Source organism: Octopus bimaculoides, chromosome 18 (genome assembly GCF_046866305.1).
Source record: "Octopus bimaculoides isolate indiv1 chromosome 18, ASM4686630v1, whole genome shotgun sequence".
In the NCBI taxonomy this organism is placed as follows: domain Eukaryota; kingdom Metazoa; phylum Mollusca; class Cephalopoda; order Octopoda; family Octopodidae; genus Octopus; species Octopus bimaculoides.
The window spans coordinates 55493108-55517573 of record NC_142945.1 but is presented as its reverse complement, the minus strand read 5'-3'; the positions used below and the strand labels follow the sequence as shown (position 1 = coordinate 55517573).

At 32.7% G+C, this 24466-nt stretch overlaps 1 protein-coding gene and 1 non-coding gene across 5 annotated transcripts; both read right to left on the bottom strand.

Annotated features, from left to right (window-relative positions):
- Nucleotides 1-1688: 1688 nt before the first annotated feature.
- LOC106875920 (high mobility group protein 20A) lies at nucleotides 1689-23398 on the bottom strand. 4 transcript variants are annotated; one of them, XM_014924233.3, is made up of 12 exons: nucleotides 19992-23398; nucleotides 16478-16607; nucleotides 13152-13207; nucleotides 11956-12011; nucleotides 10802-11011; nucleotides 10301-10415; nucleotides 9244-9290; nucleotides 8564-8639; nucleotides 8190-8405; nucleotides 7491-7629; nucleotides 3536-3562; nucleotides 1689-2437 (listed from the first exon to the last, which is right to left on the bottom strand). In XM_014924233.3, the coding sequence occupies exons 2-12, from the start codon at nucleotides 16555-16557 to the stop codon at nucleotides 2425-2427; spliced, it is 1035 nt and encodes a 344-aa protein (XP_014779719.1). In that variant the 5' UTR covers nucleotides 16558-16607; nucleotides 19992-23398; the 3' UTR covers nucleotides 1689-2424. The 4 variants fall into 4 exon arrangements, with proteins under 4 accessions (XP_014779719.1, XP_014779720.1, XP_014779721.1 ...); XM_014924234.3 differs by lacking the exon at nucleotides 3536-3562; XM_014924235.3 differs by lacking the exon at nucleotides 16478-16607.
- On the bottom strand, nucleotides 23263-23398 carry LOC128249988 (U4 spliceosomal RNA). The gene has a single exon (XR_008266128.1). It is a non-coding gene; the product is annotated as a U4 spliceosomal RNA (small nuclear RNA).
- Nucleotides 23399-24466: the final 1068 nt, after the last annotated feature.

The following is a 24466-nucleotide window of genomic DNA, read 5'->3' as shown; positions in this document are numbered from 1 at the left end:
GCAAAAGACATCCATAAACCAAACAGACAGAATTGCTAACTTATAAACGCACTTGTGGTGGCATGAATTATTAACAGGAAAATGCTTTGGGAATGTGTCATTGAAATGTCATATTCTCTGAATGGAAAGAGAGAGAGAAAGGTAATGATGGGAAAGAGAATATTATCTTTAATAATTGAAATTCCATCTCCTGTCTCTCAAAGATGGTAAGTTCCTTCTTGGAGAAGACTTAATGTCCATGACCAACATTTCGGAAAGAAAAAAACCCCAAAAAACTCCACACACAGTCAAGAATTTAGTGTGTTGCTTCTTCTAATTACTTGATTTCTAATAAGGACAGAAAACATGTCCTAACTTATGAGAATGAAAGACAAATCAAATAAACGTTTAGGAGCAACTATCCTTTCAGAGCATCCTCCTACACTGCTAATTTGGTCACCTAGATATCAGAAACAATCTACTACTTCTAGGGAGCCTCGTCAGCATTTCAGAACATCTAATTCCTGTGTACTTTTATTATTTATTGCTCCTACACATCTGCCACAAGCAAGTTCCAATTCCTCTGTTAACCCTTTAGCATTTAAAGCAGCCATATCTGGCTCAAATATTCTGTTTTATGCTTAAACCAACCAGTTCTCATCTCTCGCACCTACCCTATGATATTCTTAAAATATACAATTATCTCATCAAAATTCCAAAGCTACAAAGTAACACATAATTAATTCAAACCAGTGTGAATAAATAAGCATTACATTTGACGAAGTAATCTGAATGCTAAAGGGTTAAGCTAGTTTCGATTCCACTGCACCTCTTATGTGTCCATAGTTTCCACTGAGCACACCATAAGGAATTTCTACATATGAAACAGAGTCATTTACCTGAAGGGATTAGTGTTATGTCTGCTCTCCTGCTAATTATAAAATTAACCTTAAGACCCTTTGATTCCAGGTTTTGTTTCCATACTTGAAATTTTAAATCTAATTCTTCCACACTTTCAGCTATAATAAGGCCATTAGTATAGAGTTCATATGGGCAACCAGTCTTAAATTCCCCTCTTATGACCTAGAGGACTGTAATAAGAGGGGACTGATAACTGAATCCTGATGAACTACCTGCACACTAAATTCACTGCTGTATTTACTTTGCCAACGACATCCTTGAACATCTCTCCCTAGCTTTCACAATAACAACCAGATGAGGGATTGAGGCACCCTGTAAAAGGCTTTCTTCAGGTCAACAGTGGTTTACCTTTTGCTAAATACTTCTGTAGTTGCCAAACTTTAAAGAGAACATCAATCAATGTCTCTGCATCTCATCTAGGTTAACTCTCCTTTTAATTAACTGGGCCCTGACTCTTTTAGTGACTTTCATGTGGTCCAGTAATTTGATACCTGACCTCAAATTTCAGAGATTACTTTGTTGTGGAACCCTAACACCTTATATATGTATTCCTTCAATGCACTGACTTAAACATTTCACAAAGCAGTTTCTTCATTCCTCTAACAACTGCACATCAGATCTGGGAACTGGACCATCAGGCTCTGAGCATGGCTTTTCTTCTTTTGGAGACTTAAAAAAATAAATAATAAGAGCCCACCCTAAGAGTATTTTTAAAAATTTAACTCGTTTAAAAAATGACAATGATATAAAAGATTCTACTTCAAGAAATAAAAAACAAAACAAGACTGTTTGATGTTTATGTTGCAAAATTTTTAATTTTGAAGCAAAGTTTAATTCATTTGTAGAGGAATTATATTATACATACATATATGTATGTATGTAGGTATATATATATGCGTGTATGATTGTGTACACACAAACACACACATATATCTATAGCATTGAATGCCTACGTCATACATGAATTTATTTGTATGTGTATAGATGTAAGCATTTATGTCTACATGTGTGTGTGTGTGTGTGTGTGTGTGTGTGTGTGTGTGTATAGTAAATTATGAGAAGTTCCAAATTATTCTCATGAAAGAGATGGACTATAATACAATGATGTTGTTACGTTTAAAACAAATCAGAAAGTCCACAGGAAGATCTTACAGTTTACAAATGTGTTGAGTTATACAAAACAGCTGGAATTGGTGTCAGATGACAAATTGACTTTGTCATTAAGCAAAGGACAAAAAAAAAAAAAAAAAAAAAAACTGGAAAGCAGTCAGAGGCATCGTCTCAGGCTTACTTTCTGCAAAATTCATTTTTCACGTTCAATTGTTTTATGAGTCACTTGAAAATAACAATGAAAAAGTTGGAGAATTGCTGGTGAATGTATGTTAGATGTGTCTCTGAGGATTGGAGGAAACGGAGAGTGTTTGAGCGCTTCGTTTCAGTAGCTGTGTAATATTCCAGTTCAGGACTGATGAACAGAGCAAATGTCTTTGACCAACACAGGCTGACGTTTCTAACCACCTGATATCATAATTTATCTCTGAAAATATAATAATTAATATTTCTAAATAGTCAAAAATATAAAATAATTCCATAACAATAAAAAAAAAATCTGTAATTATAAAAAATATGAAAGCTGAAACTGAATAAAAGAAAATTAAAGAACATTCCCAAGAAAAAAAAAAGATTTTCACCATTTGTCATTGAATAGCTTGAGGATCCCTCCTCCACTTGTGGGTTACCAACCTGCCCCTAATTAAAAATGTGACATATCTCGTTAAACCACCATAATGATTTCATTAGTGGTTTCGATATGAAAATTCCATCAGAACTTTCCATTAAGTTTCAAGTTCAAACATCACCTTATATCATCATGTAAAAAAAAAAAAAGTTACTTTACAAAACTTATTCAAATTCTTAATTATTGTCAAATTAACTGAAATACATATGTTGATTCGTTAGAATTATGATCCTTCAAGGGTTAAGCAATGTGATTAAGCTCAATATTACAGAATTGCTATATTAAGCTTGATAGATTACAGATTAGATAATTGCACTGAAAAAGCCTTTAAACACGCAGATTATTGTGTTGCTATTATTTCGGAATCAGAAGTGACACCAACCTTAACCATCTATTTTGCTACACCTTCAGGAAGCATAGAAACAAACACAAACAAACCAAGCAATAACACAACTGAGGACAAACTGAACGTTTCTACAATGGAAGCCATTTCATTAAAACAATTTCAAATTAGAAACAGAAATCAAGAGGGAACAAAAAAAGAAAAAAAAAAAAAAGTAAAAAAAGAAAAAAGAAACAAATTAAATTGAAGCCAAATTTAGTATAAAGTTAATAAATAAAACTTGCATTCCTTGGCTAGTTTGCGTGAATGGAAGAAGAAGAAGAAGAACAACAACGCTAACAGTTTCTGCTGGTCATAAAAATAGTTAGCAAAGCTGAGATTCATTGATATTTCGGTTATCAACAGCAAAAACACATTCAGAATTTCATTCAAAAAAACCAAAAAAGGAAGAAATTAAAAAAGTTTTTATTTGCAACAAATTTTTTTCTCAAACATAGAACGTTATTTAGACATGGGGTTTGAATGATTCTGAAGTTTAAAGATCCAGAACTTACCTTGTATAACAAATGAAGTCTTGAAATCTGAATAATGGATAGGGTTCAACAATTGAGAACATTTGCAGAAAAAAAAAGGTGAAAATAAAAATGTAACTGAAGATTATGATTATCTTGTAATACGACAAATGAACGCAGAAGAAACTGTACGGTCAGATTATGAGAAATACTCCTAAAAAAAGAAATGAGTATTAATTTGAATCATGAAACAGAACCTAAACCAGTCATTTGGCCCAACAAACAATCAAATAAAAATCTCTGATTGAAAAACAGAACAAAAAACCCCAAAAAACAAACAAACAAAAAAAAGGCTGTGCACATGGAGCCTGCTGCCCCTCGAGTGAGATCTGTTTTTGATATTTGACTGGACATCAAATGATAAGAGAATCCGGTTTTGAGTGTAAGCAGGACACACTCAAAATTGGAAAAAAAGTAAAAAAGAAAATAAATGAAGAATGCCAAAGCAAACAAGTGAGAGACCATCAGGGAAAAAAAAGCAACGCTATATATGTACAAAAACAAAACAAAAACAAACATTAAATGATTGGAACAATAACAACAATAAAAACAGTGTTAAAACGAATGCAGCGGATTAGAGGGAAGAGATGACTTCATTCTATTAGTAAACAAATGACAATTCCACAATTAATGAGTTGGGATATATCAATAAAAACAAAAAGAAGCAAAAAAAGTGTGTGGGGGGAAGTGGCAGGGATAAGGCAGTGTTTCTAAGTCATCTGAAATAAAGCATCCTTGTTCATGCTGAATACAGAATGTCTTTATTGGTCTTTGATGCATTTTTTTACGAAACTGAAGTGAAAAGCTTCACAGATACAAACATGCATCATTCTGTTATAGAAAATAATCGAAGGTAGCATATGGACTACAAAATAGATAATAAATAAACAAAAAGTCAACAAATTGAAAGGAAAAAAAAAAAAAACCTACAGGATCAGAAAGCTAAAAAAACTCCAGACTTCTTCAATATTGAAATAATTAAAAAAGAGAGAGATCTGCTCCATCAAGATGCTTACAAGCCATTTATATTAATAAATTTTGGCACAAGGTCACCAATTTCAGGGAGAAGGTAAAGGCAATTATATTGAGCCCAGTACTTGACTGGTGCTTATTTTATCAGCCCCAAAATGATGAAAGGTAAAGTTGACCCCAATGGCATTTGAATACAAAACAAAGTCAGATGTCGCTAAGCTTTCATGGCTTCTGATCTTAATTGATCGCAAGTGTTATCATGCACATTGCTCTTTTGTCTTGGTCTAAAAAAAGATGGGTTACTTGAACAGTGCAACATTAGCTCAATTAGTAATAGGATTCCAATCATGTCAGCAACTAAGGGAGACAACTTCAGACATGTTTTGATGCTATTAAACCTCTCCAGTAAAGATTCAACTTCACCTCACTGAAATAGTGAACTGAGAATCACCAGGTCAATGGACAACAATGCACAGGAGTAGACAGGAACATCACGAGATTTGTAATAAATGTATCACTGCAGTTAATTACTCAGAGAGGCCATCCAAAGCAAAAACAATAGTCAAGCTCGTGTTAACATATTTAATGCAGGGAGCAAGAAAATTCTATCAATTTTGTTTGGAAATGCTTGGAAACTAGAAAGCATGAGAAAGATGCTACAAAATGTCAGTTCAATTAGTCTATTTATTGTAGTCCAGAGAGTTGTTTAATAGTCAATGGTGATTAAAATGCAGGCAACATTAAACATAAAAATAGCAGTTTATATTACCATCGCCATTCAAAAAAAAAAAAAGGGGTATGCAAAAATAAAATTAACCCCGTCAAATTTTTAACAATTTAATCTTTCTGAGAAAATTAATACAAATTCCAAAATGAATATAATTCCAACTGGAAATTATCTGACCTTATTAGAAAATCTATTTGATTTATAACAATGCCAAGTCCATCATCATTGATAAAATACATTGAACAATTTTATCAAATCTACAAGAAATTTTACTAGAATCAGTTAACAAAGAAAAGAGGTATAACAGTAAAACTGTTTTCTTTTCTATCTCTTTTATACTCATTAACAATTATTGGTTAATTCTATAATCTTTTATTATAATAAATGGGCAAGTCTCTCACAGGAGTAAGACAATCCTTCTGATGAACAGGTAAATACATAATTTCATTCTCTCATACATGACAAGATAAACAATTTCTAGTAAACTTTACAGCACACAACCTCCTATTAACATTGCTTCAGATGATATTTAGCTCTTCATAACATTTCAAAAATGCTAGATGCAAAAGAAAGCCAAAGCAGCCCAGAATATGGAATTCATATTTTCTGTAACCCAGACAATGGAATCAGAGCTGGAAATGGTTAAAGTAAGAGAATAATAAATCAGGAAGGAAAAAGGAAGAAAGAAGTTTAAAGAGCAGTTATGGCTGTGTTGGAGGCTAAACAACAATCATCTGTTCAGCATTCAGATTACTGTCAAATGTGTTACTTATTTATTCACAGGTAAAAAAAAATTAATTATGTATTATTTTGTAGCTTAGAGATTTCAAAAATGTGAGTTTATTTTTAGAATGACATTGCATGGTAGGTGTGAGGAGCTGGATCTGGTCAGTTTGAACATAAACAGGTAGAATATTTGGGTTGGATATGGCTGGATTAAATGCTGAAGGGGTTAAGGGTTTTTCTCTCTCTCTCTCTTGTGAAAAGCAAACTTTATTAACCATGTAATTAGGGAAGTGATGCAACTTGGAAATGAAATCAGGTTACTGCAAAGTCTAGGGAGAAATAAATGAAGCTCATTGGATGAGATAACATGTGAAAAGACAGAGCAGAAGGAAAGGGAAAGTGGGTGTGGACATGTGATGTGAATGGACAACAAGTGTTGAGTGAAAACTACCTTGTTACTAACTGTTGTATGTACCTGTGGCACAGAAAAATGGAACAAGAAATGAGAAAATAGGAGTAAAGTCAGATGTCAGGAAGATGGGAGTTCAAATATGGGATAGCAAAAAACAAGATGGTATGATGCTGCATGGGACATGTGAAACCCATACCAGCATGACAAAAAAGGCATCAAAACGATAATAATGATTGATATCATATCAGTAAGGATTATCCACAATGTTCATATTTGTTCCAATAGAACCAATATCTGAGATAAAGAAAAACCTCTCCAATCAACAAAATCTGATACATTCAGAAACAGAACAGAAAAAAAAAAAAAGTTGCTTGAATAAGCAAACCCCTTCTTTGCAATTACTTTTGAATTGATAGGAGCCAATGAAGGCACCTGAACCTGCTGGAAATAACAGCCAAATCTCCCACTACCTTGTAAAAGGAAATAAACACTGAGTTATGTACTCACACACACACACATATATATATATATATATATATTTATATATATATAAAGGATAAGAGTATGTGAAAAGTTGTTGAATAAAAATAGATTATTGTTCAGACCAGATCAAATCTAGCTGTGATATCAGAGTATAAACTTCCCAGATATCAAGAAGAACTAGCATGGACTTTAGTTTCCCTATTGTTGTCTTGCTTTTTTGCTTATTTATTTATTTATTTATATAAATATACCAAATTCATAAAATCAGAATTTCAAAAGTACCGACACAAGGACAAACTTTTAAGACAACTCCCCACCCTCATACACATTATCAAAAAATTAAGGGAATTTTAATTATGTCTTCCACCTCTTTATCCCAATCATCTGTTTCAAGATTATAATGAAAGTAAGCTAATACGTGTTGGAGATTATTCTATGCTATTCATCGAGCTTGGATGCTTCTCTTGACTTATTTTCTGTCAAAAGTCTCTTTATTTTTTTTTTACCTGAACCAATATCTCTCTTCAGGATCACATCAAGCTTCCCCTTGCTTTATTCATTTTCATTATGTTTCTAATTAGTTGACATAATTTTAGTTTTCTAAATGAGAAACTCACCCGTCAACATTTAGTCTTCCAACAATTTCCCTTACTGTAACAATGAGGCTTTCATTTTCTTGAGGAGCTTCCAGAATGATGCAATGCAATTTTGCCATATAAGAATCAATAGTTTCTAGTGTAGGAACTTCGTTTGTACCTGGAAACAACAGAAGAACATTATGACAAAACTAGAAAACATTCAAGAAGTTTGCATCAAAATGCATGAAATAATATAAATTGTGTTGTTTATCAAAAACAATTAAAAGTTAAAAATAATACATATCAAGAATGAAACACGATGGTTTCGTGAGAGAGAAGAGGATAAGCCCACGGAGCAGAGGTGTAAGCCAAAGACACGCAACGGAATTGACTGTATGAAAGAGTATTGAAAGAGGAGATGGTGGTGTTGAAGTGGATGATGGATTAAATCTACCATCCAAAAACAACAACTGTCCCTTCGACGGACGGCCACACAATTTTCTCCTAAATTCCAGTTTCAAGCTTTTGGGAGATCAAACCTGAAACTAGGCAATGATGAAGTAAAAATATTTTTATTTATAAAGTATTTAATTTGAAATAAGATTTATTAAAGTTAGGCTTTACATATAAAACAGTTTAACAACAATACTGCCACCACCCTGACCATCAGGTTTTAGTATTGAGGTATTTACTTGAAAACAAACAAAATTAATAGAAAGAAATCTAACAGAATCTTACCTGGCAATCGCACATTTGCAAAGTTAGTTGTCAAAATTGTACGAAGTGTATTTAAGTGACACTGGAGAGCCATATTGTGGTTCCTTTGTTGTACAGCTTCCAATTCAAGTTTCTCTATAGCATGTTTCATGTTTTCGATATGTTTACTTAGAATAGCATTTTGTTCTTCTAGTTCGGTGGTCTGCTTCCGTAGCTGCCGTAATTCTTGTTCACGTGCTGAAAACAAAAGGTAAAACCAAGGAAATTAATTTCAAAATAAAACTTCAAACCAAATTTAAAGTAATTTTATGTTTGTATATTTTCTTTAACATCAAAATGGAACAAATGTTGACGATCTTTTAAGAATTCATGAAATATGATTTTAAAATAATTACTTTTATTATGATCCAGAAATTCTTCAGTAAAAACAGGAATATCAAATGTTCCATAATCCTCTTCATCCTTTTCAGGCTGTAATGGATAAAGATTAAAGATTAACATTTAGTCTTCAAATAATAAATATATAACCTTTAGCTGTTCACTAAATGCCTATTATAAATTCCAGCAAACAACAGGTGCATGGGAACTGATAAACTACAAGACTTTTTACTCTGGTCTTATCAGCAAATACTTCATTTCTTGTTCTGTACTCCAGAAAATATAATAATTCTATTTAATCAACGTTTACTTCAATGAAAAATAAGTGTATCTTCTTTCCACTCCCCGCCCCCCACCTGAAAGTGCTAGACATTGATAACGAGCAGTAAAATATGTCATTTCATATAAATCGCTCAAGTCACATCTATTTCATAGACTACAACATTCCAGAGCATTCACATCCTTTTGTTTTGCTTAATAATTCTCTCTCTCAGGCTTGATATGAATAAATTCAATGCTTCTGCATTTTTTAATGTTGAATCACAAGAAAAAGTGACACTGCGAGAATTAATGTAGAATTTTTAGCCTTACAAAGTTGATGTTGAAAGGAATCTGTCTACTGCCAAAACACACACACACAAACTCAGCTTGGATTAAAAGCTAAGCCATATAAATACTTTCATGAAATTGTATTTACCTGTAGAGCAGAACCATTTTGACCATCATAATCTTCTCTTATATCACCTGGAAAAGAAAAATGATTTATTTTTGTATATTCTCATGTGTTGAGAAGGAACAATGACAGCAACGGTATGTTTACCTTTCCCCGGGGGACATCACAACAGAAACTTGGTCTTGGATCTAATTTGTCAAGTTAGCTGTATACAACATGTAAATTATTTTTTAATCAATATTATTTCATTCAAGGAATGTTTTTAACTATAAAATTATTGAATATTATATAAATTCTAAACCAACTCTTCTTCAAAGACTTAAGGAGAATATCCATTATTATTTTCAGAATATTTACATGAGATATAATAGAAAAATATATAGCAATTGCTGCATTATGGGCACTGGGTAAGGCACATAGCTATTTGCATCAGTTTGATTGGCTGATCAACAGCTTGCATATTTTAAAGGTTATTGAAAGGTATCCAGCTGCAAATTTAAAGATGATGTAATACACATCATCATCATCATCATTCTTTTATGTCTGATTTTCCATGCTAGCATAAAGTTGGATAGGTTTCACACCATCTTCCTACTTGTTATGTTTGTTCATCATCTGAAATGCACAACAAAGAAAAACCACCAATCGTTGTTGTTGTGACAAGTTTGCTGGATACCCTTCCCCATTTATTGCCAGTCACTTTACAGTATGGATGGCACATTTCGTTTAATCTGCAAGGATTAATGATTTTCCTTTATTCTGTTACTGCTCCCCTTTGTTCAAGGTTACTCAGTCCACATCTTGTCTTTAAACCTGTGAAAACTAATCCTATTTTTCCTAAAACGAAAAAATAATGTAAAAGAAAACACACACACACCTGTCTGTCATTCAATTAGCAAAACTGTTAATATACGGTAATCAATCAATATAGGGTTCAAGCCTCATTAGTGTTCTTGTTTCTGTTTGCTTTGAATATATTTTTCTTACTAATTTAGGACTTTTTAACCAAACATTTTTATTTTGTTCTCGGAAACAATATTTGAGAAATTTACCTTCTGCCAGGATAAATAAATTGCCTTACTTTTTAATTTTTTTTCCTTTTGGAGTTTAAATAATTTATATGCATCTGTCTTTTGGTAAGCTTCCATATCTCGTAAATATCGTTCTTTGTCCTTCTCTGCATCGTCAAGGTATCGCTGTAAAGAAAAGAAACCAATAAGCACGAGGAACTATGGAACTCTGATATCGAGAGAAATGTTCTGTTTTGGTACAATTTTCTTTATTTACTGACACTGATAAAAGCATGCAATTGTGGTTAGCAATGAAATGCAATAAAACAATATTAATATATAGGATGATAAACCAATTTGACAGTTTTCTATTTGCTTTAAAACAAACTGGAACAACCCACATTAAGAAAAAAATTAGAAGCATAAAACTATTGGTTGTTGAGTTTTACAAAGATGTTGGGTGAAAATAGATTTAATTCAATCAGTCGACCATTACTGACATAAAACAAGATTTGTCACAACAGAATTGAATAATTAATTTAAAAAAAAAAAAAGATAATCAAATGGATTACCTGTTTTTCTCGTGGTGCCAATTTAGACCATTCACCACCAAGCTGTCTGGTTATTTCAGAAAATGAGAGATTTGGATTCTCCTGGCGCAACTTTTCTCGTCGCTCATTTAAAAAACGTACATAACCAGTTAAAGGCTGCTTTGGAGCATTTTTATCTTTCATTGTTGCTTTCCTTTTTTTACCTTTAGTCCAACCAGGTTTTTTCTTTTGCTGAAATAAAAGCAAAATTAACAAAGAATAAATTAACATGCTTAATGTGAATAATTTAGGAGAATTAAGGTATCAATAACGATAATAATAGGATATCTAGATATGAGAGTAGCAAGTTAGCAGAAACAACGTACAAGACTGAATAGTTGATGTGGTTTAGTTTCGACAGGCTGCTGGTAAAGGATGTAGAGTTATGAGGTTGCTTGGGCAAACACATGGTTCCAAGTTGAGTCCTATTGTATTGCAACTGAGGTGTCTTCTGTTGGTTAACGGATGCCTCCTGAATGAAATTGAAACACTAAATGGAAACAACTCCATGGAAGTGCCATACGCACATATACAGATGTGGTGGTATGCTTTTAATCCACAGGTATCAAAGGACTTCACAATAGTAAATCTAAATCAACATCATCTTTTATGTTTTGCCATGAATGTGAGACAAGTCAATATACAGATGTTGGGGTTTTGTTTTCCATTTTACATCCAATATTTATGCTGGTATAACTGAATGATTCTGCAAATATGTTGTTTATTGATGTTCTTTGCATAAGGACAGGGGTTGGATCAGCCTTTCCATTTACTAAGCGTTCTATCACAAAATGGAATTATATGCATTTTGTACTGAGGTTCAACCACACACAATTTAATGCTTCACTTAAATAGACTATATTAGCAGTAACAGAGTGTTAAACCTTAACAGCTAACTCAAAGCTATATCTATACAGGGTATTCAACAAAGTTTATTTTCTGTAATGTTTTGGTCAACATATTCTTTTCTATTTTTGTGTGTGTTATTCTTGAAAATGTTGATATAGATATAAATCCAGTTTATAAGCAACCAATAAACTAAGTGTTCCACAGAAACATTGACTGTCAAACCATAAATTAGAGTACTGAGTTTTTATGTAAGAATCTATTTTATAGCATTATTAAAAAATTCTTACGTCATGAGAATCCTGCATGTCAGGTCCCAGTTGGCTCTCATCTTTCTGAAGCATGGCTATAAAATAGCAAATACAATATTTTCAATCAGTAACACCATATACTTATTAGAAGAGCACAAACTATATTCGAAACTATATTTAAAAGTGAAATGCTTTACAACTCTGCAGTTTATCTAATACATATACACACATAAGTTAATATACATCTATATTATTTTGAATCATTAAATTGTGGAAAGAAGTTTTAAAAACAGGATACTTAAAACTACCCTAATTCTTTTGGATGCTAAATCTACAGATCAAGTGTTCAAACCACATTGGTGAGACCATCTTCTAATGGTACTCTGTGATTTGGTTAGAACATAGTTGGGTTTTCAATGGCACTAGCTGTGAGCATTTGTCATATCTTCATAGCTGTGAGTTGAAATTTCAATGGGGTTAACTTGCTTTCTGTTCTTTAAGGGTTAATAAATAAGATTCTGTGGGAAAAATTTAGGGACATGACTAGCAGCTACTCTTACTAAAAAATACTAGCTAGGAGGGGAAAAAAAAGGTCTCAGAGTTGTACAGCTATATACACACACACACATATATATATATATATATATGAATTCAATCTTAATTTTCAAACAAAACAAAATGTTAAAATAAATTATATCAAGACTTTAGAGCTTCACTGTATAAAAAGCAATTTTGCATCTTTTCTCTAATTCACAGTTCAACTGATTATTCAAATTATTAAAAAATTTTATGCATGAAATAACATTTTTTTGTTGTAGAATAATTGATCTACAATACCAGCAAAATTACTGGTTAGTAATTAGCAACAAAGACAGTAGAGATAAGCAATATTGTATTTTTTAAATATTTTACAGTCACTAATGTGATGAGAGAACACATTAACTTACATGAACAATTATACTCTCAATACTCAGAGCCATAGTTCTTAAAATAACCAAGAGTTTGGAGGGCTGCTCCATATCTATTTAGAGGTATATTGAATTGATGCATTGGGAAAAACTGAAAGAAGTATAACATTACTTCTTTATTGCATGATTTTGGACAAACTCACAAACGAGTTCATTATTATAATAGATTATTTTTTTAAATATATATATTTGTTCAGTTCACTTTTTTGGCTGCTGTTCTCCAATAAATAAATGGACAGGTATCTTACGGAACAGAATTGCATTTACCTTGAGTTGTCAATTCCTGTCTACTTTCAGAATTGAATCCAGGTTCTGAATTATGTCTGGAAACAAGAGAATAAAGAAAAATTTATAATTTTTTTTTTTTATAAAGAAAGCAATAATATTTTGACTTTGAAATAGAGACATTGAAAAAAAAAAGGCCACATGACACTCTAAATTAATTCATTGGTCCAACTCATCAAATTATATTTAAAACAATCCCAAACATCATCATGGTCATTTAGTGAAGTTCAAGCATTAAATTTCATCTCATCAACTGAAACCTAAATATCATGGACAATAAGTTCATTCAATTCAATATAATTCCAGTTATGATACTATAAGGAAAGCTGCATGGTGAAAAGGGTTACATAGAACATGGTTTGTTGGGTATATGAATTGGGCAACTTGGAATCTAAAAAGACAGTGATCAATGTGTAGAGAGGAGGAGACAGTTATAAAGATTCAAACTAAACTAAATGAATGCAGAGTTCATAACAAAAGCTTTATAAACAATGTTAACAACATGACTCATGAAGAATAAATCAGGGGAGTATTTTGCACACTAAATTCAAATATGATGGGATCTCACATATGTCTTGAAATGAGGTTACCCATGCTATTAATAGACAAAACTCCCTCTAACAGCATTTAAAAACTAAAATAAAGGAAATAACTTAATTACAAGTAGTGAAAATTTGCAATTCAAATTACATATGTAAGACCCAGCCATGTTATAGGTATTTATTATACACAGCATCATATTGTGTGTGTGTGTGTGTGTGTGTGTGTGTGTGTGTGTGTGTGTGTGTGTGTGTGTGTGTGTAAACTGTCTCCAGCCGAGTCTAGATTCTTGAAGTTGATGTAAATTATTCAAAATTCCTTGAAAGCTTTTGCAAGATAAATCTGTAAAATGGAGAAAAATCTGAAGCTTATTGAGCCTTTTAGTGAAAAACTGATTCCTAAAAATGATCCGATGAAATCATAAACTACAGCTTTGGTGAAAATAGTTCAACCTTACAACATACTAACTGATTTTCATTTATTCAAGCAAATAAGTTTTAAAAAACCCCAAACACTAATACACTGGCAGTTGTAGGGTCTGAGACTATATATCCCTTAACCATTCCCCTGCTGTGTGTGTGTGTGTAAAACTAATTTCAAGTTATGAATAAAAACCACTTTTGCATATACATTCCTTTGCTTCAGCATTTAGATTCTTACCAGTCTCAATTCACTTCAAAATTTCCTACAAAGATGAGAGTTTGTGCTGAAGGAAATCCACAAAATATTCACATTTTATAGGGGAAAAAAAATACAAGGATTACAAAGACAAAAATATTAAAAAAACTCAATGGAAACAGGCAAAACGGAAACACCAAAATGTTGAATAGGTAACAACATGTATGAAATGAGAATAGTGACATCACTATTAACCCTTTGGCATTTAAACTGGCCACATCAGGCCCAAATATTCTACCTGTTTTGTGTTCAAATTAGCCAGATTTAACCTCTCACACCTACCCTACAATGATATCATCAAAATAAACAATTACATCATTGAAATCTGAAAGTGGGGAAATAATGCATGGTGAATAAATAAGTATAACATTTCACAAGAGTTTTCTGAATGCTTAAAGGGTTAAGGTCACACCTCCACAGAGTTGATCTTCCCTGTTCTGAACTGCTGACCAGAATAACTCAGTACTTTACTCAGATCAGAGGTCAGCCGTACTAGTGGAAGACTCTTCTGACCAGAAGCCAACTCGTTCTAACCACTTTGCTATTATTGTTACTTATAAGGAGTAAATATTGCCAGAAACTGTCTCTAGGTGTTTAAGCTGGATTATATTAATATATTCTCAATATTATGATTTTAAAAGCTTGTAATTACAGATTACTACAGTAATTACAATTCTAGACTATTTTACAAGTCACCTACAAATTAAATTACAAAAGTTAATTAGAAAGTAGTTATTTTGAATTTATATTACTTCCGTACACAATTATGAAGCAATCATTAATTAACATCATTATTTAATGTTTATTTTACCATTATATATAAATGGGTTGATTTGTTTTGTTAAAGACAAACTATTAGCATAGAAACTATAATCTCTACATACGTAATCCATGTAATGGTAGAAGTAATATGGCCATATCTGGCATCACCCCCAACTATTACATATATACGTGTGTAGAGTCCTTCAGTAAATGAAACAGAGAGGGGAGGCTTGTACAAATGGTTATCATTTAGTCCAAGGTCATCTGACGGGGCAGCTCTATGATCAAGAGTCTTCCAACCATGACCATTTAGTATTTCTGTGCCCAGGAATACTGCATATTCAGGATGATTGGATACGTCCTTCATCCTTTCCATCCGTTCAGTAGATGGTATTGAGACATCCGACAGATTAAAACGGAGTTGCACATTTTGAAAAAAGGATTCAGCTCTTCAAACCAATTTATACAAAATACTTCAATAAATCATGTGATTGCTGAATAATTAAGATATTGTACTCACATATTTAAATTAGGCGAGAAGATATGTTAAGATATTTGGGCAAAACAAAATGGAAATTTTCAATAAGATTTCCCAACTGTTTTTATATTTATTAATAAATCATTTTCTTATTGTTAATAGCAACTTTAAGACATGCAAAATCCATGCATTACAAAATTCAAAGACAACAGTTTATCTCAAGCATTTAAAAAGAGACAAGGGTTAAGACGATGAACACACAACAGAGTGTAACTATTGAAATCTGAGGGTAGAGCAAGCATCCCGGCCATCAAACATTAAAATACATGGAGCCCATATTTGTTACATAGTTTTCATGTGGTTGTATAGATATGATTTGAAAAAATTCATTAGGAGTTTCTCGGACTTGAGTTAAAAGATCAACATTATTTTAACCAATCTATTAGCATAGTCTTAAAATAGGGAAGAAATGTTATTTTTTCAAAACAACAATTTTACTTTATTTGGGATAAGATATGACATAAACAGGTGCAAAACTACCATTATGAAAGAAACTATTTGAAGATAAAAAAAACCTCAAATAGAGAATGAGGTCATTGAAGGTGTTGAATTCACAAAAAGCATAGTGGGAATTTGAACCTGTAGCATAGGAATTCAGGTAGCTTAACCACACAGCTTCCATGCATCTCTTAATATTGATCAGAATCCTTTCCCATTAGCTACCTAAAAGAATAGGATACATTTGGAAATGTTTCTTTTTCATAGGGAAATAGAACTTCATTCACTCTGCACAGTTAAGGTACGTTGATTAAAAATTTACAGTTTCCGTTAGATATAGAAATATCCCTACCCAGAGTCCACTGTCAAATCATTGCTTTCTTTTGAAACGTCTTCTTCATAGCCATCATATGGTAACTTCAGTACAGACATTATTCTTGGAGCTGGAGAGGATCTCCAACTTCACACATTCCAGATCAAAACTGAAATAGACATCATATGAGGTGACGGACTGATTCCTACAGAAGCTGGAGAAAACAATATACAGGAGACTGTTTAAAGAAAGTGACTACCTCTCTATTGGCACCACTCATTAGGTCTCAAAAATCTACCTTTATATCTCAGCTTTCTGAAATAAATTACCATTATATTATCCTTTGATTTGTATCAGCTCTTGAAGAGAGAGAGAAAGAAAGACAAGTCCCAGCATTTTAGACAAGCACTAATAAGATATTATAAGAAGCACTACCATGAATGCAAACAATAAAATCTATTTCTCTTAAAAAATTAGTGTTTAAACTATATTAAAATCACAGCTACATGAGACAATGGAAGAACAAAGACTCCAGTCAAATTCAGGCTCAAATTTTTAAGCTATTTTCAACAGTTTCTCTGGTTTTTACAGTTTAAAATATAATTCATATACAAAATAAATTTACTAGTTATTATTGAACTATGTTTATACTTTGGATTTATAATAAAATAAATATTTAAATTTTTGTATCATTGATATTAGTTTCAAATATAAAATGATCAAAATTTCAAATTACCAGAATTAATTGAAAATATACAATTCATTTGACTGATATGTAGTTTTATAGTTCATATATTTCTTCATTAAATTCAAGAGAAATATTGGGTTTGTAATTTTGGAAGCCTTACAGAAATTAAAAGAAAAGAGATTGATAACTAATGAGTTTGAACAGTTTCATGCAATTATTATTATTTTCATTCAATTTTGGCAAGTTAGATGAAGAGGAAAAAAAGAAGTCAAGCAAAGTTAGCAAGTTTAAAATTGAAGCATATTGTTTAATAGTTAAATTAAGAGTTTTTGCTAAATACAAATTACTAAAATATATCAACTGTTTGAATAATCAAATATATAGTGGAATGCAATTCTTACTTCAAAACTAGATGTTTAATGACAATGATAATATTTCTGACAGGTTTTGAAATGTTTCACTATTGGGTTCTTTCACATTCCTAACTTTTAGTTGTCTACAATCAAATTTGTAAGAATAGGATAAATTACAAGATTTAACAGCAAGGAGTCTATTTATTGGAAATCTGTCAACAAACAAATCTTTGTATTTTAATTTCTGATACACAATTGATCAAAGTGGTTTCATTCATGTGAACAAGATGAATATCAACTGTAAAGTTAGATATTTTATGACACCAAAGCTATTTATTGGGAAACTATTTCTTTTGAGGTTCCTTCTTCTATCATATTTGTGTCAGGCGTATTACTGTGTTTACTGATGAAATATCTAACAATGATTCACGACTTTCAAACAACAAACTGAGGCATACAGTATTTTCAGGTGTATGACAGTCTGACTGAAGAGATGCAAGTTTATGTTTGTACCCCAAATATGCTTAAATGATGGTACTCACCTGGCTAGATATAAACCTGGCTAGATATACTGATAGAAATATTGAACGACACAGACATCAGAATTTACAATGCTTATGCTCCAATGATTCAGTGTATTGTATTAGAGAATTTACCACAAGTTAAATACTTCACATATTTATTCCAATGAAGAAAGAGTAAAATAGCTTGGCAAGGTTCAAACTCAGAATTGTTAGGGACTTAATCTGATGATGCATTTAAACCTGGCATCTCATATCTAGCTCACACACACATTATGAATTTACAGCATGTGGTATTTAGTACACCACATTTAAACTGAATTATCCAAATTTATGTGATATATATATTTAGTTCACATTGTCAGGTATAGTTTTTAGGATGTCATAAAACAGATTCCGTTTTTTTTTTTGGTGTTTTTGTACAGAGTAACCAATAAGAAAAAAAATTAAACCTAACCCTTAATATCAATGTAATCGAATATTTCATCAGTGATGTCCTCAACAACAATTTAACTAATTCATTGTTATTTTTGATTCTTGATGTAGTTGGAAGAGAATAATTCCCGGATGATTATTTAGGCAGAATGAAACCATTTAGTTACGTATCTTGACGTCGAGTTCAAATCACACCGGGAGTCAGCTTTTTATCTTTTCTGGGCCGATTAATAATTTGAACATGAGTCAAGTCGAGAAATCGATTAAATCGACTAGGAGCCTGATGCCAATATTAGGAATCGTTATTATAATTATTAAAGGAGTATACTTAGTAGAAAAGATTATTATTGTTACTATTATTATTAAAATCGTTTCAGAAAGCACATGACTGATTGCACATGAAAAAAAACAACACATTTGATTTAAGCCGAATTGAAATACTAATAAACATTTCTATAATAGGCACAAGGCCTGGAATTTTGGGGGAGTAAGTCGTTTACACTGACCCCCTGTACTCAATTTGTATTTATTTTACTGACACCGAAAAGATGAAAGGCAAAGTGAACTTGGGTGGAATTTGAACTCAGAACTTAAAGAGAGACGAAATGCCGCAAAGCATTTTGTCTGTCATTGATTATGTTAGGATGCAACAAAGGCCTAAAGTAATAGTTTCAGATTTATTTTAACAATTAATATATTAATTAAAAAACAAAGAAACGAAAGAGTAATTAAATAACTGGGATTTGGAACAATTATTCAATCAGTTATTCGATTCTTACGTTCTGGGTTCAAATAGTGTCGAAACCGACTTCGCCATTCATCCACCCGGGGGCAATGAAATAAGTACCAGTTGAGCTAGGGGTTCAAGGTAATTGATTAGCCCATCAATCAAGATTTCAGGCCCTGTGCTTGCAGTAGAAAGAATTATTCAATCAGTTATGATTTTCTATTATAACTTTGTAGTTAGTATTTAGTTAGTTGTTTACTTGCGGCAAGACAATAATAAGGAGCCAGTATATAACACACACATCATATATATATATATATATATATATACACACACACACATTATATATATATGTGTGTATATATATACATATGAGCACACAACATATATGTATGTATATATACATGCTTTAATGGTAGTATTGAAAGTTTAGTTGAGTCAAGTGCAAAATAAGAACATGACGAAAGGCTGTATTATTATTAACAAAAAGGAATATGTGGTAAGTTGAAGAAATAACATGCAACAAATACTGTGTTTGTGCATCTCTCTCTGTCTCTATGCATCATCTCAAAAGAGTTATTTACAAATTGTTTAATTAAATATATTTCGGAACACGAAAATTTATACACTCTCACACACACACATATATATATATATATATGATAGATAGATCGAGCCACAGACACAATGAGTGGAGAGAAAAGAGGAATGACGCACAAAACGAAAAGGAAAAACAGCTTTTCTGGCCACATTTCTTGGCTGCAGAAAATTCTGTGTTTATTGTTAGAAAGAGTTTATTGGGAAAAACTCAAGAGATAGTTTCACTTACCAGACAGAGGCCGGCTATAACAACAAACATGTGCGCCTATTTCTCACAACCAATATTATTCCATCTATTATTGCAATATTACTCCGATATTATTCCATATATTATTGCAATATTTATTCCATGGGAAAAAATCTTTCAGAGATTCCGCAAGATGGCGGATGGCTGAGTAAAGGAGAGGCGGAGGGATATGGGAAACAAGCTTGATGTGTTTTGTTTGATGGCTAATATATGAAGCATTCTATACCTATAGCTAACTAGATTTACAATTGACCTTGTACTTTTAGCAATTCGGAATGTTTGTCCGACAAATCATTGCCATTTTGTGCAGCATTTAGCAACAACTATTAATGTTTTTTTAACGAACTTTTTCGATGACGGGGAAGGATATTTACCGGAAGTTGCTTATTAACTGCTATCATGTGTATACTGCTACATCCGATTACATAGCGTACTTAGTAACAGTCCACGCCGCCAACCTCGAACGAGGATGACGATTGCTTCACAACATTTAACACTTAGCATTTTCATAGACTCAATCACATAAAATATTACGGTTATTCATTTTATATGCCTATGCTGTCTTCTATATTTCATTCGTAAGGTTCAGTTTTCTTACATAATTTTTGTGGTGAGCATTCGAGATGACGTTACCATAGCAATAAGTAGTCTTGTGAAAATGAGAACGGTCAGCGCACTTGTATTATAATGCAAGCAGATTCTCAGGCTGTGAGCTGGCAGAATCGTTAGCACACCGGACAAAATGCTCCGCAGCATTTCTTCCGAATTCTGCCTAAGTCTAGTTTGCCTTTCATCCTTTCGAAGTCGACAAAATAAGTACGAGTCGGTTACTGTGGTTGATGTTATCGACTTGTCCCCGTCCCCTTAAACTGTTGACCTTGCGCCAAAATTTGAAACCATTATTATAAGGAGATTCTTTCATGCCGTTATTTGTTGATCGTTTGTGGAACCTAATTGCATTGTTTATAAGAACTTACACTCATTTCATTTTTCTAAAAGATATTCATTAGTTAACTCCAAGTCAGCCTTGTAGAAAGTCTTTGATCAAAGATGTTCCAGTTTTTATTTCTTTGTGGCTATGTGGTAAGAAGTTTGCTTCCCAACCACATGGTTCTCAGTTCAGACACTGCGTGGCACCTTGTGTAAGTGTCCTTGACTACAGTCCTGGGTCGACCAGTCTTGTGAAGAGAGTTGATAGACGGGAAGAGATAGATAGATACCCTTCAGTGTGTTTGTGTTTGACTACTACCAACACTTGACAACCGATGTTGGCTTTTTTACGTCCCTGTAACTTAACGGTGCGGCAAAAAGTAACCGATGAAATAAGTACCAGGCTGACAAAACGTACAGGGTTTGATTTGAGAGAGAGAGTTTGTTGCTATTTCTAGCAGAGCAATCGCACAGAATTCTCAATTCTTCAGTAATTATAATGTTTTAAAATGAATTATGAAATCATTTGTGATACATAGTTCCTTCTATATGTGATTAATGTTATTTTATTCATTGTACAGGGATAAACATTTAGTTATCTGTTTTTAATTATGGTAATCAGAGATCTTGTCTTTAGAAGTGGAGGAATTTTCGATGTTCATATTTTAGCAGATCATTAGCGACAAAAATGAATTAGTTTACGCAAGAACGTTAATTCGAACCCGGCACCGCAGACAGTCTCGGGTCACCTTCAACACGATCGGCTACTGTTGTGCTCCTTGTACATAAATCTTAGCTTTGACTTAATGTGCGTGCGCGTGCGACATTGCTTTCTTAAAACAAAGAAATGGAAATAAATCACGAGGGAAACGTGTCACAATTCATTTAGATACCATAAATGATAACAGTTATGACATTAATATTTCAAGCCGCTTATTAACTAACAATGTATGGCTTCTACGCTATGACAATACGGTATTACACCGTAGGGGAGGGAGGAATTACGTTTTATTTACGTTTTTCATACGTTTACATACTTGGAGTCAATGGATGTTTCGGATCTTGCATCAGTGACCGGTAATAAAGTAACAGGAAAAAAGTCACAATTAATATATGGTGGCCTGGAATAAAGTCACAGGAATAAAAAAGTCACAATTAATTTATGGGATCCGGAAAAAAAAACCCCTCGGACCCCGCTTCCCGGACAAAGCCCCTGTAACTTTATTTTACCTGGATTTCTTGCATCATATACACACTTCGTTTCTGACCAGGCTCCCGTGGCTTTTATTGGTTTTTCCACGTGTAACCTTTCGAAGCGCCCCCCCCCCTATTGGGAGTTTTATTTGTTACATCTTTCTCTGTTTTCTTCACTGTTTACACGAACGTTTTCTTCTTTTCGGACAAAACCCTTTGTAACTTTCGTCCTGTCTTTGTCCTTACATGTTTTAAAAATTTATATTAGTATTATTCTATCTAGGACTATATTATTCAAAGTACCCTTTCATTGTTTTCAGACGGTAGGTTTGTAATCTGAGAGAGGTTTGGCTGCTATCTCTAGCAGTTTGATTGATAACACAGTTTCCTCGTAAGCAAGACTTGTTCAGTTCCATGTCAACCTTAATCAAAAGCGTTCCAACTTTGACCATCGTGGGATTTTTTTCAGGGCAATACTATCCGATGTATCACTTTTTAAAACGGAGAGCAGTGATTTAACTGATATTTGTAGCATAGAGGCTCTACACGTGAAAAATTACTAGCCCCCAGGCAGGCTCTGATATAGAAAACATAAAATCAAAGGCGTTCCAGTCGTGTTCATCCCGACTTTTTTCCATTTATATTTCTTGGATGAAATGTATATATATATTTTTTAAAGACGATACGATAGTGTGTGATTTTAAGGGAGATTGTCTGCTATTCTTGGCAGACCGAATAATCGCAAAAGGGCTAAATCCAACGTCAATGAGCTTTCTCCAAGATAATGAAAAGTTCTTTATGTAGTCGCACAATCTGCTAATAACAACAGTCAAACCTCCCTAAACGTTAATCCAACGCCATCATATGTGGTCAGGGACATATTCAATAAAATACGTTTTGATCGAACAGACTTAAGGATCAAAGGCGCTCTGTCCGTGACCATCTCGCCTTTTTTGTTGAGTTCAGGAACATATTCAATATGAAGTCGAAATACCACGTGAAAGAATCGTTGTCAACATGGATAACCATGTCACACATGCAACAACCGTGCTGGGTCATTGACATCGATTCAGTAATCATTATCGATACACAACCAATCAATACAGTCTGATATTAAAGTGATTTCACACCTCCGTAGAGGTGCCTAAAAATTGCGATTGGCGCCCATTAGGCGCCATCGCGGGGTATTGGGAATAGTTTTCAACTAGCAATAACCACGCCTCGGATAACCCTCATTGGCTATGGTACCGCCTCTGCGCAAAGCTAAAGAGTTACGTCTGGAGTACAAACTTATATATATTTAGTGTAGTATCAACTGCTGGTATAGATATTTTATAAACTCTCTAAATTAATTTAAGTATGGGTATAATGACAATAATTTGAAATAATTATTTTATTATTGTTATTTATAATTATTTTCAATTAAAATAATAGCATAATATAAAAGAAATATTTATTAACGTAATGTTTTAAAAGTATTACTTTATAGGAAGATTAATTGAACAGGATGTACATGATTATCTCCCGTGTATATTGCCGGCATCCGCCTTCCTAATTGCGTCGGTGCGTCGGTTAAGAACAAATTATCAATTATAAATGAGAATAAATATAAATAAACAAAAACAAAGAATTAAAAAAGCTACAAATGAATTGATATTTTTGTTTTTATGCTTATAATACGGAAAAATAAACGAATCATGTAGACATCACTTATTTTTGCTAACTAGTATCTATATTATATGTTTTAATTATGAAACATTATTTTCGATAAGATTTTGAAGCGGTTAAAAAACCACAACGATGTACTGCAATTATTATTATTATTATTATTATTATTATTCCTTTATATTGTAGTTCATCTTCAGTTTCGAAGCGATTTTAGAGAATAGCGTACCGTTTTCCATTTCGCTAACTCAAGATCATATTTTCGGTTTCGTAAGCTTCTGCATTCATTTCAGTTTTGCAAATAAATAACAATATTCAAAATAACAGAATTACTTCAGCAACAAAAGATTTAAACGAACGAAGACTTGTTTTCTTATAGCAATGATAACTTTAAATCGAAGGAAGGAAGGAAGGAAATACTGTTCACGCAGAGCAAGGGGGATTTAGGGTCGTATCTGTTATTTAAAGCAAATCAAAGATACATTTAAATTATGGAACAAGAACTGGGGGAAAACAACTGCATAAATGAAAAACTAGTCAATTCTCGAAGGAAAATTCGTCGGGAAAGTGATAACTGTTTTTGCGGAAGTAAAAACGGTAGCATTCTAACATCCTCAGATCATAAATGAATTATTATTCAAAGAAATCCTATAACGGCGACTTTGATG